This window comes from Colletotrichum navitas (genome assembly GCF_030913465.1).
Source record: "Colletotrichum navitas strain CBS 125086 chromosome Unknown LY79scaffold_215, whole genome shotgun sequence".
Taxonomy (NCBI): domain Eukaryota; kingdom Fungi; phylum Ascomycota; class Sordariomycetes; order Glomerellales; family Glomerellaceae; genus Colletotrichum; species Colletotrichum navitas.
The window spans coordinates 19,439-35,078 of record NW_026850761.1 but is presented as its reverse complement, the minus strand read 5'-3'; the positions used below and the strand labels follow the sequence as shown (position 1 = coordinate 35,078).

Below are 15,640 nucleotides of genomic sequence, written 5' to 3'. Positions count from 1 at the left end.
ATTACTAACTAAGTTTAACTACTAACTAGAGATAGATATTTAATTAATAAACTATAGCCTTAATTAGACTAAGGTCTATTAATTAACGTTATTATCTTCTTAAATAGGGGTTAGTAAGTTACCTTTATGTTTATAGGCACTTAAGGTGCACTAGCAATAAGACCTTTAGGCAGGGTTATTTAGATTAGTTATATATGTACTAGCTATCCTACTGCCTTACGCATTAATATCCTACTTAGTTTTACTAGCTTTAATAGTATAAGCTAAATACTTATTATTAAAGATAAATATTTAGGTTAGCTATTTATTTTCCTAAGAGTTAATAAGACCTATAACTAGGTTTTTAAAGTAATCTAACTATTTAAACAGTAGATATAAAAGTAAAAAGGTCTATTAATCTATAAGATTTAATAAGATATTAAGTATACTATAATTAGTATATAAGGCTATACTTTCTATAAATAGTAAATATAAGAACTTAGTATAAAGGTAAAGCTATCTTTGCCTTATACTAAAGAACCTATTAGAGGGGGTAAAAGAGCTAGCTAGGAAATTATTACTTATTTAATTAAGATAATGTTTATAGTAAACTTACTAACTAATTTATAGCCTAAAGTAGTAATAGTAGTAGCCTATATTATTAGTATAAGCCCCTAAAAATATAATAATTAAAAATCCTTAGTTAAAATAAAAGAAGCCTAGTACTAATAATATTTTAGATAGTATTAGCTAACTTTAAATATAAGTATAACCTAGGATTTATATCTATATTAAGGCTAGTTATATATATATAGTTACTATACTTATCCCCTAAAGTATAAAAGAGAGAGAGGTATTAAAAAGAGGCTTTTTAAAGTAGTTCCCTAAGGGTATATTAGGTACCTAGTAGGTTATATATTAAATATATATAACCTATATAGGATTTAGGTTTTATTACTTTATTAAGTATTTATTACCTAAAATATAACTTTTAATAAAATAAAGTTCTATACTTTAGAGGATTCTTGTCTTATAATTAAACTAAAAGTTATATAAGAAATTATTAAGCTTAAGACACCTTCTATAAACTTAAATATAGTACTTAAAGCTCTAGGTGTTATAGATCTAATAGATCCTCTAATTAAAACCTCTTTTAAAATAATAGTTAGAGTAAATATACTAACTAATAAAGTTATAAAACCTATATTATAATATAACTTATAGAAAGAAATCTTCTATTACTAAAGTCTATACTAGATCTAAAGCTAGTTACTAAACCTATTATTATAAGTAAAGATAATATAAAAGGCTAGCTACTAGAAGACTCTATAGGAGATAAAAGTAGTACCTATATAGACACTTTTAGCTAATCTTTATTAAAAAAAAGATTAAAGATATAATTTATATCTAAATAAATAATAACCTTATAATAATATAAGAGGAATATTATATAGATTAAAACTAGTTACCTTCTAGAGTAAAAAGGCTATTTAGCCTAAGAAGAGGTACTAGAAGACTATATATATATAGAGCTATAGTAGCTTAAAGGGTAAAAAGCTAAACCTTACTATTAAGAATAAGTTATTAAACTAGAGGATTACTGCCTAAGACTAAAAAGAGAATAAAGGCTAGTCTAGAAGACATAAAAGAAGACTTATTAACTTTGTTCTATATAATAAAACTAGACTACTACTTAGACATAAGTACCTAAATAGTATAAGACTTACTTATAATATAATAGTTCTATAGAATAAAATAAAAATAACTTTTTACTTTATAAATAAAGAATAAGATAATTTTTTTAGTACCTTTATACTTAATTAGTAAAAAGTAATTAAAGAATTAAACTATATATATTAAACCTTCTATATAACTATAATAAGGTTAATTTAAGGCGCTATATACACTAGACTATTCCTTAAACTAAGCAAGAAGTATTTTATTTTTAAACTTCTAGACTTACTAAGAAGCTTTAAAGATATATAGAAACTCCTAGAGAATTTAAAATCCCTATTTAAAAAGGCCTATTTTATTAAAATTAATAAGCTAATAAAGAAAGAAATCTAGAGGCTAATTAACGCTTTAAAGAAAATATCTAAACCTTTACTACTTAAATAAGTATTTATATATAAAGTAAACAAAGATAGCTTCCTAAAATATTATAAAGTAAAGATCTATATATAAGGTAATCTATAACTAGAAAACCCTCTCTAATAAACCTATATAGCTACTTTTATAGTAAAAACTTTCTATATTATAATAGTAATTATAGCCTAATTTAATCTTAAAATTTAATAGCTAAACATTATTAATATATTTCTAAATATAAAGCTAAATAATAAAATAGTAATATACTATTTACTAGATAGATTTAAGGTATATAGAAAATATATTTAACTTATATATACTTTATATAGCTTATATAATACTCTTTTCCTTTAGTATAAAGAATTCTCTATAAAGCTAAAAAACCTTAGTTTAAAACCTATAGATAAAGATCTATATCTTTTTACTAACTAAAAATAAAAAGTATTTATAATCTTTTATATAGATAATATTCTTATTATATTTTACTAAGATAACTAAGTAGCTAGAGAATAAATTATTAATAACTTAAAAGAGGTATATAAAATAAAGGACTAAGGCCTAGCTAAATACTACCTTAGAATATATATTATAAGGGATTAGTAGGTAAAAAAACTCTTTTTAGTCTATAATATATATATTAAGAAGGTTATAAAGTAATTTAACCTTATAAAAGGCATCTTCTTATTAACTTTTTTACTAACTATAACGCTTAAAAATAACCTAGGCTAAGTAATAAAAGAATAGGTCTATAAATACTAAATAAAGATTAGCTTAATCTTTTTACTATAATTATAATATAACTTAATATTATATTTATATACTTAGCCTTATCTTACTACCTTATAAATTCTTTAAAAAAGTATATTTTAATAGTAAACTAAGTAATCTAATACTTATATTTAATATACTACCTTATAATTTACTTTAGAGATATAGGGGATAAAATAGCCTTTATAATAGTAAGTAATACTTTATTTATAGATAATAAAGAGTTAAGAAAGTCTTTTTAAGGCTATATCTTCTTGCTATTTAGGGGTATAATCTAGTAGAAAGCTATACACTAAGTAATAGTAATAACTTTAACTACTAAGGCTAAACTCCTAAGTCTAGAATAAATAGCTAAAGAAGTAATAGCTTTAAATATCTATTTTAAGACTTTTAACTAGCTATAGAGGATATTTAGAGAATATACTATAATAATTAGTAAATAATAAGGCTAGTAATTTAGTAAAAAAAAAGACTTATAATAAGGCTTTAATATATTAATATTTAAAATATATAATTAAAATAGAAGTTTATAAAAGGTAATTTTAATATTACCTATATAACTATAAATAAGATACTAGCTAATAGACTTATAAAAAATCTTTTATATACTAAGTTTAAACACTTTTATTTATTACTTAATCTTATTAATATATATAATCTTATATAAAAAGAGATAATTAAGATATTAAAGTAAAAGTAAGTTAATTCTATAAGTAAATTAGCTTATATTAGCTATATAATATAAAATACTTTACCTCTTAGGGAGGTCTAATTATACTACCTTAAAAACTAATTTAGGCTAAAAATTATAGCCTAAAAACTTTCCTTTATAAAAACCTAGGCTAGAAATTATAGTCTAAAACTTTTCCTCTTTTATCTTAAACTCTAAACGCTTTAGAAAATTAACCCTAAAAACTATAGCTAATACTTATCTTAGATAGCTCTCTTAAAGGATTTAACTATACTTATAAATCTAAGTTTATAGGTAATATTACTTTTAGAAACTAACTAAAAAAAGTCTATTAAAGCTTTCTTTTTTTTAGTAATAACTAGAGTAGTACTTAGAGGTATAGTTCTATACTTTTTAGCTAAACTAGGCGCCTAGTTATAACCTTAAACTAGAATAAAAGTTAGAATTAATTAACTAAATAGATAAATATTTAGATTATAAGGACTAGGATTAGTAAAGTTAATAGTAGTTACTTTACTAGTCCTCTTAAGCTTCTTTTTTTACTTTTTATAAAGTACTTTAACCTTAGTAATACCCTTATAAAAAGTCTAACTCTTAAACTTTAACTTTTACCTAGAATATTAGTCCTAGAAGTAAAAATAACTAAAGAAAATCTAAGACTTACTAAACTTTTTATATTTCTAGTGTAAGTATAATAAATAAAGCTATTAGTAGTATTAACTAACTTATTAAGAATAGTAATATAAGATATATTATTCTTAATATAGTATTTATAAGGACTATCTTTATTTACTAAGGTATATTTACCTTAAGAAAAGCTATAAATAACGCTTTTAAGATAGCTAAAGTAGATCTAGTCCTAGTATAGACCTCTCTTAAGAACTAGGTTTTTACTTATATTAAATATATACTTTTTATAAAGGTATATTAAACTTTTACTACTACTTACTTTATACTTTTTATTAATAAGTAAAAAAAAAAGGCTATAACTAAGCTTATTATCTTTTAGATTATTATTAATAAGTAAATTATCTTTTAACTTATTTAAAATATAATTACTATTAGAATTCTTATAATTATCTTTATTTTTAATAAATAAAGTAATAATCTATTTCTAATATACTTTTTTACTACTATATATATATACTTTATAGGCCCCTTTATAAAGTCCTTTTAGTGCTTTCTTTAATTTTATTAAAAGAGGTAAATAAGGCTATAACTACTTAAATTAATATTTATTATTATTAAATTAATAAAACTAATAAAATCCTTTTTAAATAAACTAAGATTTATTAATAAGTAAAAAAACACTTTATAACTAAGAAAAAAAGAAAACTTATACTTAGTATACTTATCTTAAAGAATTATATTATACTTTTTAACTATAATTAAAGTCCTCTAGGGTATTTTATTTAAGTAAATTAAGAAGAAAAGTACTATACTTTCTTTATCTAAGTTAAAAATAACTAAAGAATTAGTTAGACTAATAGATAAAGTATTACTAGGCCTAGGAGTAAGGATCCTACTAGGACCCTAGTTATCTAAGACTAAGCTAAAATCTATACCTCTAGTAGAATTATAACTAGACATTATACCTAATTAAAGATATAACTTAAAAAACATTCTAGCTATTAAACTACTATATAAGCTAAAGAGTCTAAACTTAGGTATAAATATATTTTTTTATTAAAGAGGATTATTAGTAAAAATATAAATCTAAATAATTTCTTAGTTAAAAAAACTATAGGACTTAAGAAGTAAAGTTAGTTACTAACTAAGAAACTTTAGCTACTTAAAATATATTACTAGTTAAAAAGAAGACTATAACTTCTTTTTTATTTTCTTTTAACTATTAGCTATCTAAAAATAGCTTTAAAACTACTATATAAACTAAAATATATAGTAAATAAAAAAAATATTAACTTACTTTACTTAATAAGTTATTAGTTAAAAAAAAAAAAAAGTTAAGTAATAAAATATTAAAGGATATTTATTATTTAACTAGTAGGTAGTTAGTTATTACCTATTTTAGAAAAAATAAGTACTTTAAAAAATAAAAAAAACTACTACTATAGTAAATAATAATAAATAATAAGATATAGTATTAAAAAACCTTTTATATAATACTATTATTTACTTTATTACTTATTAATTAGCTTAAAAGGCTATTATTAACTAATAACTATTTTATTTTCTTTTATTATAAAAATATTTATAGTTTTTTATTTAGTTATAGAGATAGACTTTATAACTAGAGGGGTATATTATAAAGCTAAGATAGCTTTATATAGCTAGTTCTAGTTAGAGATACTATAGAGTAGTGCCTCTAACTAATAAGACCTATATTAGGAAGAGTATTTCTAGGCAAGTTTTCTCTTGTACTTAGACTTAGGAAAATTAACTACTTCTCTTTATAAATGTCAGGACACTGTGGTTTATTACAAAGTGATTATAGGTGTATAGTGATCAGGGACAAGTGATACAACCTACTAATTTCACTGGATTACTAGAAACAACAACCACTGCGGACTTGGATTCTAGACAAAAAGTGATATGGGCTATAATACTGATTTTCTTACTGCGAAGACTCGTCCCCCCCCCCCTCCCCCCCCCCCAACTCCCTTTTCCTGCTCCTAGTTAAGCTATTCTGACTACTAAGTAGTGGGCGAATACGCCGAACAAACATAGCTGTTGCTAGGTCACAACCAAGAACTCTTGTTGATGCCACATTCTGGTCTACAGACTACAGTTTCTGGGGCTAATCGGGGTTTCGGACTGGAAAACCCCGCCCGCGCTTACTTGAAGTTCACTGGCGGCTTGACTCGGACTCTTTGTTGTGTTGAGTAGGTTTTGGGCATGGCACTTATACTGTGTTTTCCCGACTGTGCTACTATCATTGTGTACCTATGCGACTATGAGACAGACCGCCTTGGCAACGTACCCAAGTTATAAGAATGAGACCCCAGCCTGAAACAAATGTCACATGTTCTGTCGTTCATCCGTGCGGGCCAGGCACAAACCTGACATGTCACTCATACTCTTTGTGAACCCAATTGTGCTTCACCTTATTACACCTGAGGGAATTCTGCATGCTTCCGTTGACTTTTGAGTAGATTACGCAAATAGCCTCCGAAAGTTTAACGACCACGAACTTGGGACATCATGGGCCTCAACTCTCCGCTCTCTTTCAAGCATACTAAACCCGGCCAGGCAATCAAGCCTGGGACGACACTACGCATCCTCGGTGTCGGGGACTCGATTACAGTTGGATTTCTCAGTGACATAGATGGGGGAGACGGCAATGGATATAGACTCAAGCTCCGAGATAACTTATCAAGTAAGTTCATATTATTCTGCTTTTCTTTCAGTCGTGAGCTAATGTGTTACACAGAAGACCGGGTCGTTTTTTCGGGAACAGAGACTATGAACGGCACGATGCCTGGTAATTATTTCGTAAGTTTACCACAATAGCTACCCTCTTGAAATAATGACTGAGCTGACTGAGTATCCATCATGACAGGCAGCTTGGTCGGGCATGACCATCAAATTCATCTCTGACCATGTTGGACCGTCGCTCGAGCAGAGGCCTAACATAGTACTTATTCACGCCGGTACAAATGACATGCATCCCAACCTAGACGTAGCCAAAGAAGGCAACGACCCAAATGAGGCGGCAGATCGCCTTGGCAAGCTCATTGACAAGATCGTTAAGGATTGTCCAGATGCTACTGTTCTTGTCGGAATGATCATCGGCTGTCACGATGAGATCCAAATGAGAAATATTGCTCAGTTTCGGTCCCTGATTCCAGGCGTGGTTCAAACGCGAAGCGATGCCGGAAAACACGTTCTCGCCGTCGACTTCTCAACATTTCCCATGGATGCTCTCAGAGATGGACTCCATCCGACGAACTCAGGTTACCAGATGATGGGGGATTACTGGTACGATTTTATCGCGCAGATACCCACTAGCTGGGTTCAGCAACCGATCGGTGATGACCCCCGTCGCTCCGTTGAGCTGCGTCGCACGAAGCCTATAGAAGTAGTGTCAGCGAGCTGGGGCCAGCGACTTCTTGGTTTGGTATTCGGCAAGGCAGCATAGTAGATCATCCATCGATGTCGCCTGAAGCTTGGCATGGATATAGAAAATAAAATCTCGGTTCTGATTAATCTGTAAAGAGGAGTTGCTCTTGTGACCGTTCTGATCAAGACCGGCCAGTTCAAGACATGCAGGTTGATTGAGGTATATTCCAAGGGCTTTCCCGTGCCCCAGCCCGCCCACGCATTCTGCAGGGCATCGGCGTCAATAAAATTGTCCAACCAATATTCAACCAATGTCTGTCGGTGTCAACTGTACTGTAATATGTGTGTGTATGCAAGCAGAAAGTGAAATAAGCCTTCCCGACATGGTCGATCATTGCATCTAGGTCTGGGCTATCGCCAACACGTAGCGCAAACGCATATCCGTAGTTCCATCAAGGTCGATAGCTATCAGGCCAGAAACCCCTAATATGATCTCGTGAGCACCCGGAGACTCAAAGGAATTCTGCCTGATACCTCAAATCCTCCGACGCCACTATGCAGTACAATCCATTTCATTGAGTTTGATGCTACAACAACATACCTGTGGCGAAGGATAAGGTGGTGTGTGGCAGAGGTCTGTACCGAACGCCCCATGCTTCGCAAATCGGTCTAATTCCCGGCGAGTATCCGTAGCTAAAAGTGCAGGGCCAAAGAAATAAAAGACTAGTCGGTGAGCAAGCCATGTAGGTGCTTAGCGGCATGCAACAGAGGATCCGACATGAGGAGTTCCACCAGCTCGCGCAACCTGCATCCCTGACTACACTAGTGGAAGCGCATATAACCTATCCAATCACTTGCCAAGAACCGCTGGAGTATAGGTGCCAGAAATCTCTCTGGCAAAAGACGAACGGCGGAACGCGCTTCATTTAGGCTAAATAGTTATTACCGGTTGTGATTGCACAAAAGAACATGGGGCTCCTTGGTCATTTCCCCGCGGGGTAGCGGACTGCCGGTGTCGCCTAAAGGGAGAACCTCACACGCCATGGTTTTTTGTTGTTTTTTTCACGCTTCCCCATGGGGCCGAGAGTCTCGGTATCTGTCCCTGTCCATGTTGAGTAAGAATCCTACCACTAGATGTAGGGCCGATTAACATTTCACGCGGAAATGTGTGATTGGGAGGCGGTCGGGGTCTTTGAATCCTAGCTTTATTAATGACCCGTGCCTCTGTGCCACCAGCGTGACTTCGTGGTAGTAATAAGAGTGCTGACATCCCCCATCACAGTTCCGCCGTCCCTCATTAGGTCACTTACCCCGTCGCCGGTTCGAGTTTTTTTCGCAAATACATAACAAAGGGGAATTTCCAATCACCACGACGCGTTGAGGAACGCATCATTCTGTTGGAAGTCCCAGCTGAGATATCTCAATAGCTATGGGCGGCCACGCTTCCGGCAACGCAGCTTACGATGCTGCGTTGCAGAGACGCCAAGCGCTGATGGGCGCCAGTGGTGCCAGAGCTCTACTCAAGAACTGGAAGGTTGCCCGCATTGCTGCTTTCGCTTGCATTGGAGGAGTTTTATATGGCTACAACCAAGGGTGCGACGCCCGTTGCCCTTAAGCTTTGATTGTTATGAAGCTCACTATGGATGCACAGAATGTTCTCTGGCATTTTGGCCATGCCATCTTTTGAAAAGCGTACGCATGTATATTTATTTTCGGATGGGGCATTGTCGTATGTTTGTGAAAGACACCGCTTGCTGATACATTTATTTGTTGCCAGATATGGAAGGATATACCAAGAACCAAACACAAAAGGGATGGTTGACAGCCATTCTGGAACTCGGTGCCTGGGTTGGCGCTGTTTTATCTGGCTTCATTGCTGAAGTATGCTCCCGCAAATACGGTGTACTGATTGCTACTGGTGTCTTCATGCTTGGTGTTGTTGTACAGATCACGTCCATTTCCGGTGGCCACGAGTCCATTTTGGGAGGACGTTTCGTCACGTATGGCCCCAATCCTTTTCATTTCGCTAAGACAAACACTGACATGGCTACAGGGGCATGGGTGTTGGAAGTCTGTCGATGATTGTACCCCTATACAACTCCGAATGCGCACCACCGTGAGTCACTGGCAAACCTGTTCTTGCAGTGCCCCATGCATTCTAATGGATAATTCCATAGCGAGGTTCGAGGCGCTCTTGTCGCTCTGCAACAGCTTGCTATCACTTTCGGAATTATGATCAGTTTCTGGATTGAGCAAGTAGCCCCTATTCCCGATTGGACGTCTTTCCAGCTAACATCAATGTAGCTAGTATGCTGTGCCCCTAGGAAACCCGACTCAAAGCTTCCTGACACTGGGAATTTGCCAGTGTGCTGACACAGTGTTAGTGGTTGCAACTACATCGGCGGCACAACGGAGGCGACACAGTCCGATGCGGCTTGGCTGGTACCTATCAGTTTACAACTAGCTCCTGCTGCCCTCCTTTTCATTGGAATGATATGGATGCCGTTCTCACCGCGTTGGCTGATTCACCACGGCCGTGAAGAGGAGGCTCGAAGGGTTCTCGCCAACCTTAGGGATCTCCCAGAGAACCACGAACTGATCGAACTCGAGTTTCTTGAAATCAAGGCCCAGTCTCTCTTTGAGAAGCGCAGCACTGCCGAGCACTTTCCTCATCTCCAAGAACTGAATGCGTGGAACACATTCAAATTGCAATTCGTCGCGATCAAAGCCCTTTTCCAAACCAAGGCCATGTTCAAGAGAGTCATCGTAGCAACGGTCACAATGTTGGTCTTATCTTTGAGTGGAGCCTTTAGTTGCACACAACTAACAGTAACAGGTTCTTCCAACAGTGGACAGGAATTAATGCAGTAAGTATCCGACTTTCTTCTCAATCGAACTTCTGGCCTCCATTAGTCATATGGCTAGACTCTTTCTGCTTCTTCTTTTAACTGGCCAGCGATCACATAAGCCTGGATGATTGAGATCCATCGTTGTGACGTCTGGAAAGCCGTATTGAAACTTGGAATCGAAAGTAGGCTGACTGAAATGATAGGTTCTGTACTATGCGCCTCAAATCTTCGGACAGCTAGGTCTCAGCGAGACAACTACCAGCCTATTAGCTACAGGTGTGGTTGGTGTTGTAATGTTCATTGCTACGATTCCAGCGGTTCTTTGGATCGACCGTGTCGGTCGTAAGCCAGTTCTTACCGTCGGAGCTATCGGCATGGGCACTTGTCACCTCATTATTGCTGTGATTCTTGCCAAGAACATTGACCGTTTTGACCAACAGCCTGCCGCTGGCTGGGCGGCCGTTTGCATGGTCTGGCTATTTGTTATTCATTTTGGATGTCAGATTTTCTCCGAAACAAGTCCAAATATCTCGAAATCAAAAAGGCTAACGCAATCACAGATTCATGGGGTCCCTGCGCGTGGATTATCATTGCCGAGGTGTGGCCTTTGAGCACACGTCCCTATGGTGTATCACTCGGTGCTTCTAGTAACTGGATGTAAGTACTGCCATATCCAAAAGCTTTTGAATAATTCTGACAGCTATCTCATAGGAACAACTTCATGTAAGAATCTGACGACCTCCAAGGTACCTGGGCTTCTGAAGCTTATACTGATTTCTTATGAATAGCGTAGGACAAGTTACCCCCGATATGTTAACAAGCATCACGTACGGAACCTATATTTTGTTCGGCCTCTTGACGTATCTTGGAGCAGCCTTCATCTGGTTCATTGTTCCTGAAACCAAGCGCTTATCTTTGGAAGAAATGGTAGGTTCTTGTACTCACGTCATTCCAACTTCTCCTCGCGACTCTTGATCTACCTGGTGTGCTAACAAATGTCTCGGCTAGGACCTATTGTTTGGCTCAGAGGGGGCTGCCGCTGCCGACTCTGAGCGCATGGAGGAGATCAACAATGAGATTGGCCTGAGTGCGGTGCTAAATCGCACATCGCCTAATGATCGGCTCTCTCATTCGGCCGACCTAGAGAAGACTGAGATTTAGTATAGCTGCCACTGATAGTCTCTGAGTCCAGAGAAGGGATTCACTGGCGGTATGGTAAAAGCATCTGAATCGTGGTTCGTCAGAGCAAACCCTGTGTAGTTTCTTCGGAGCTGGGCCTGGTTTCATGACCTTCTTATCTATCTCGTTTTGAAACTAGATTGTAATTTAACGTTGGTGATTCTGGGAGTAATCTGTAATTCTTGAAGGCTTTTGTTAAAGAAGAAGAAGAAAGAGAAGAAGATTGCTTGGGTGGCAGGCAGGCCGATTTCACAGTCTATCCTGATTATGATTATCACAAGATATATGAGTGTTAGGTCCTGCCCACGTAATTAACAGTATCGTTTTATTGCGTGGCAGTTATAAACCCAGCTCTACCGACTTTATGCCACAATAGTCAAACTTTAAAGTACATTAGCAGCGTAAATCTCAAACACTATAGATTTAATTCCTATGATTATTAAAGTGCAACAAGGACTCCTAGTCTAAAATCCTACAGTTAGCCTATATCTATACTGCCCATAATTAGCAAGATGTACCTAGATAGGCTTTTTTTTTTTTTCAAAAAAAAAGAGTGTTAGATCTGACTTAGGTTAAATCTAGGGGGTGTATCACGAGATATATAAGTGTTAGTTACTGCCTACGTAACTAAAGGTATCGTTTTATTACGCGACAGTAATTGTGTTGTTATGTAAACGAACACTAGCGGAAAGCTGACATATCGACCTCTCTCTTGTGAGGCATTACAAGATCTCCCCTGGTTGGACTGAACAGAACACGCATTCTTTGATGGGAGTCTTATCTTTCACAATTAATAAATAGTTTCAAGTTGAAAGTTTTCGGTCTTGAATAGCTCTATAAGCCAGGGATGTATCATTGGTCTCTTTCGCAAGGTAGCCATGGGCTATTGGCTAGGTGAACTCTGGCTCACTAGAAGTACACGTTAGCAACGTCATCTATTATGCATCCACATCAGTGAATTGCCAGGGTTCGATTGTATTACAACTTCTCAACTATTGAAGATGAAGCCGCTAGTTTATTCCAAGCCTTCACCCTAACACGTTAGTCACTGCAGTTTGCATATGTCTTAGTTTCTATACTATACCAAGCCGTTTTGGAAGCGGTGCTGGTCAACTGACTAGCACGGCCATAGATCTTGACGCATATAGATTCTAGATTATGTCATTGCTCTCCAAAGCTGAAGGCGCTTGTCTAGTCCGCGTCAATGTGGTGACATTTGTTCAGAGATGCAGGCATCTTAGAACAGCATCTGATTCAGAGTCATGGAAGTCAGTAGGGTCTATCACGAGAATAGATACCATGTTTGTCATCCGTGGCAAAGTGAGATAACTCAATAGACCTGTTAGCAGTGTAAGCATCAGGTGGCTATCAAAATATCCTGTGGCGCCGCGTGGCATTGGCTGTTGTTAAATCCACGACACCTCGCCTGTCACACGAAGTTGAAAGCCATCAACTCAACGGATTGGCCGGCTGGCGTAATGGTAGCGCTTCAGACTTCTATGAGATAGTCATCTGAAGGTTGCGGGTTCGAGCCCCGCGTTGGTCAACTTTTTGATTGTTCCTTAGATTCATGGTGTTTCTTAGCTACTCTGTTTGTTGTGGTTGCAAAACGGGCAAGTGTTTGCCTATGTAGGAAAGATGAGAGACCACGAATAGCTTAGGTTATAAGTACATAGCGCTAATGGACTTGTTAAATAATTCCAGGTTGTTTGTTAAGTTTCCTATTATTGCTGATGTCTTTCATGAATTTTACCCTAGTGTGCAAATATGACTGAATTGCAGTGTTCGCTCTTTCCAAGGAATGATGCATGTTATGCAGCCAGACGATGTCCAGGTTCGCTTCTAACCTAGTGTTGACCAAGATGTCCCACTTAATCCCTGGCGGTGTCAAGCTCCAGCTCAGGCTTCTGTGGAATAGTTATCTAAAGGCTGCGAGTTCGAACACCGCGCTGGGAATTATTGCATCTTGGACCGCAGTGGATAATCAAGTTGATCATTGATAGTTTATCCTTTTTTTCTTTTTTACGGAGCCAGAGTTGGTGGACTGGGGCGGCAGGTTACGTCTGCCATACGGGTTTTCGTTTCTGAGCAAAAGCTGACATGCCCTCTTTTGCATCAACACTCCGCGCATGCAACGCCATAACCCGGCTGGCCCAGCTTGAGGCATCTTCATACCCATCTCCCCCTCCCTCATGGACAGCGTCGCCTTTGATGCTGAGCTGGGTCCAAAACGCCCACTTTCCGAGAGCCATAGGTTGCCCTGCAGACCCTGCCAACCGCTCCACTATCTCTGCTACGCGCCCCTCGAAAGCTGCGGCGGCTGTGTCGGTGGACTCTGCATGGTCGGGAGTAGGCACCACATCCACAGCACCCCGCATTTCGTCTGCTGGGACTGCTTCCGCAGAAAGAAGAAGCCGGTAGGCTTGACCAGGTGGGAGACGACGGGATACGGCAGCGGCGGGGCTTGTGCACGGAAGCCCGATACTAGCACCAGGTAGCTGAAACTTGGTCGTGGAGAGGGCAATGGGATAGTCCGTCGACAGTGCCAGCTGCAGCCCGGCCGCGGTTGCGAGGCCTTGAATGGGGCATACGACGGGTGCCGGGCTGCGCCGGATGAGAGACATGATCTCGGCGCACAGAGCGAATGTGTGCTCCACTTCGGAGTGGGACAGAGATGCGATCTGCTTCAAGTCATGGCCTGAGGAGAAGACGGGGCCCGGGCTGCGGATGACGAGCACATTAGGCAAACCCTCCCTGACACGCCTCCATTCCCTGGCATCAACAAGCCAGCGATGCTTCGACGAGCCGCCTGATCCTGAGTGGGCATGATGACTCGCAGTTTCGAGTTCGGATAAGACGGAGGGTTTGAAAGCAGGGAGAGTCAAGACCCTACCCGTCGCCCGTGACGTAAGGTGCGACAGCAGCTGTGTGCGGAGATCCTCCAGAACTTCAAGGCTCAGCGCATTGCGTTTCGCCGGGTTCCTTATATGGAGGTATGCAGCCTTCGCTGGGAGTTTTGGGAGTTGCATTGGTGCTAGTGAGGATCAGATCAGTCAGTATTGAGGTGCATTAGGATGCAAAGTCTGATGATTGTGTTGGAAAGCTGATGACAGAGTTAGTCACCTGAGATGAGCAGCAACAACCCTGCAAGGTGATGGATGGTCTGGAATACTCGGGGTCTAGTGGGAGTAAGCACCAATGTGCGCTGCACGATTCATCCCTCCACATGCCATCGGGCACACTCACCAGCAACAAGGAGATTGGTTCAACCAAAATCAACAATAATAAACGATCATCGACAACAATGACCGTGTCTGAGAGTACCAAAGGGACAAGCACGCCGATTGAAATTATTCTCGTTATACAAGCACCCTTCGAATTGGTTTGCCATCAATCCTACTGCCAGACAATATTCTGCGTAAACAGGCTGACGATTTATCGTTACAGACCCATAAGGTACACAAACTGAGGATTCGTATAACTCGGGGTGGCCATGCAATCTCTATATTGATTGAGTTTAAAAATATGAACCTGACTAGACATAGTTTTGATATTTTTTCAATGGCCGTTAGCGAAAGGAACTCTGACGACAAGCTAACAAAAAACGTAGACGCGCACTCGTGAACACCACAACAAGTCTAGCATCTCCGCGATCCTCCTTGGGAATCATACAATTGTTGGAAAATAGCTAGATTCACGGCCGGGAGGTTTTCTATACATAGCCTTTTGGTAGAAGCTCGAGCCTCCGTTCGCAAGCCCGACATTTCCAAAAATTGTTGTTTATGGCTCTTGTACAGATAGATTGGTTATTACATAGTTGAAAGGCCGTCGTCCGATCAACCGCTTTAAGGTTTGCCTTGCGTCAGTCTTTTTCTCCATTATTCTTCCTCCGATGGCAGCCGGCACTTTATTGACATTTTACGTGGCGACGGGCACTCACTAATGCATTTTGTTATAGCCCCAGATTTCTACGTCTTTTCACATTACATAACCAAGTGCGGCGTGTACCTCATTTAAGGCTCGACATGGCCACGAGAATGTTTTCCATAACTCAAGTGCCGAAGAA

At 37.6% G+C, this 15,640-nt stretch overlaps 4 protein-coding genes and 1 non-coding gene across 5 annotated transcripts; 4 read left to right on the top strand and 1 right to left on the bottom strand.

Moving 5' to 3' along the window:
- Positions 1–6,388: 6,388 nt before the first annotated feature.
- On the top strand, positions 6,389–7,695 carry LY79DRAFT_645018 (GDSL-like Lipase/Acylhydrolase). The gene is made up of 3 exons (XM_060562431.1): positions 6,389–6,863; positions 6,918–6,979; positions 7,047–7,695. Exons 1-3 carry the CDS (start codon positions 6,689–6,691, stop codon positions 7,623–7,625), a joined length of 816 nt encoding a protein of 271 aa, XP_060406932.1. The 5' UTR covers positions 6,389–6,688; the 3' UTR covers positions 7,626–7,695.
- Positions 7,696–8,815: 1,120 nt separating this feature from the next.
- Positions 8,816–11,976, top strand: LY79DRAFT_573684 (general substrate transporter). The gene is given in 13 exon segments (XM_060559496.1): positions 8,816–9,139; positions 9,198–9,238; positions 9,324–9,546; positions 9,600–9,662; positions 9,724–9,798; positions 9,810–9,812; positions 9,931–10,329; positions 10,383–10,413; positions 10,599–10,893; positions 10,956–11,052; positions 11,107–11,118; positions 11,184–11,322; positions 11,404–11,976. The coding sequence occupies 13 exon segments, from the start codon at positions 8,976–8,978 to the stop codon at positions 11,554–11,556; spliced, it is 1,695 nt and encodes a 564-aa protein (XP_060406931.1). The 5' UTR covers positions 8,816–8,975; the 3' UTR covers positions 11,557–11,976.
- Positions 11,977–13,038: 1,062 nt separating this feature from the next.
- Positions 13,039–13,120, top strand: LY79DRAFT_t284. The gene has a single exon. It is a non-coding gene; the product is annotated as a tRNA-Arg (tRNA).
- Positions 13,121–13,631: 511 nt separating this feature from the next.
- LY79DRAFT_530588 (enoyl-CoA hydratase/isomerase) lies at positions 13,632–14,603 on the bottom strand (the record flags this gene model as incomplete). Its single annotated transcript, XM_060556190.1, has 1 exon — positions 13,632–14,603. One exon carries the CDS (start codon positions 14,601–14,603, stop codon positions 13,632–13,634), a length of 972 nt encoding a protein of 323 aa, XP_060406930.1.
- Positions 14,604–14,691: 88 nt separating this feature from the next.
- Positions 14,692–15,361, top strand: LY79DRAFT_573682 (uncharacterized protein). The gene has a single exon (XM_060559495.1). The coding sequence runs from the start codon at positions 14,729–14,731 to the stop codon at positions 15,041–15,043; it is 315 nt and encodes a 104-aa protein (XP_060406929.1). The 5' UTR covers positions 14,692–14,728; the 3' UTR covers positions 15,044–15,361.
- Positions 15,362–15,640: the final 279 nt, after the last annotated feature.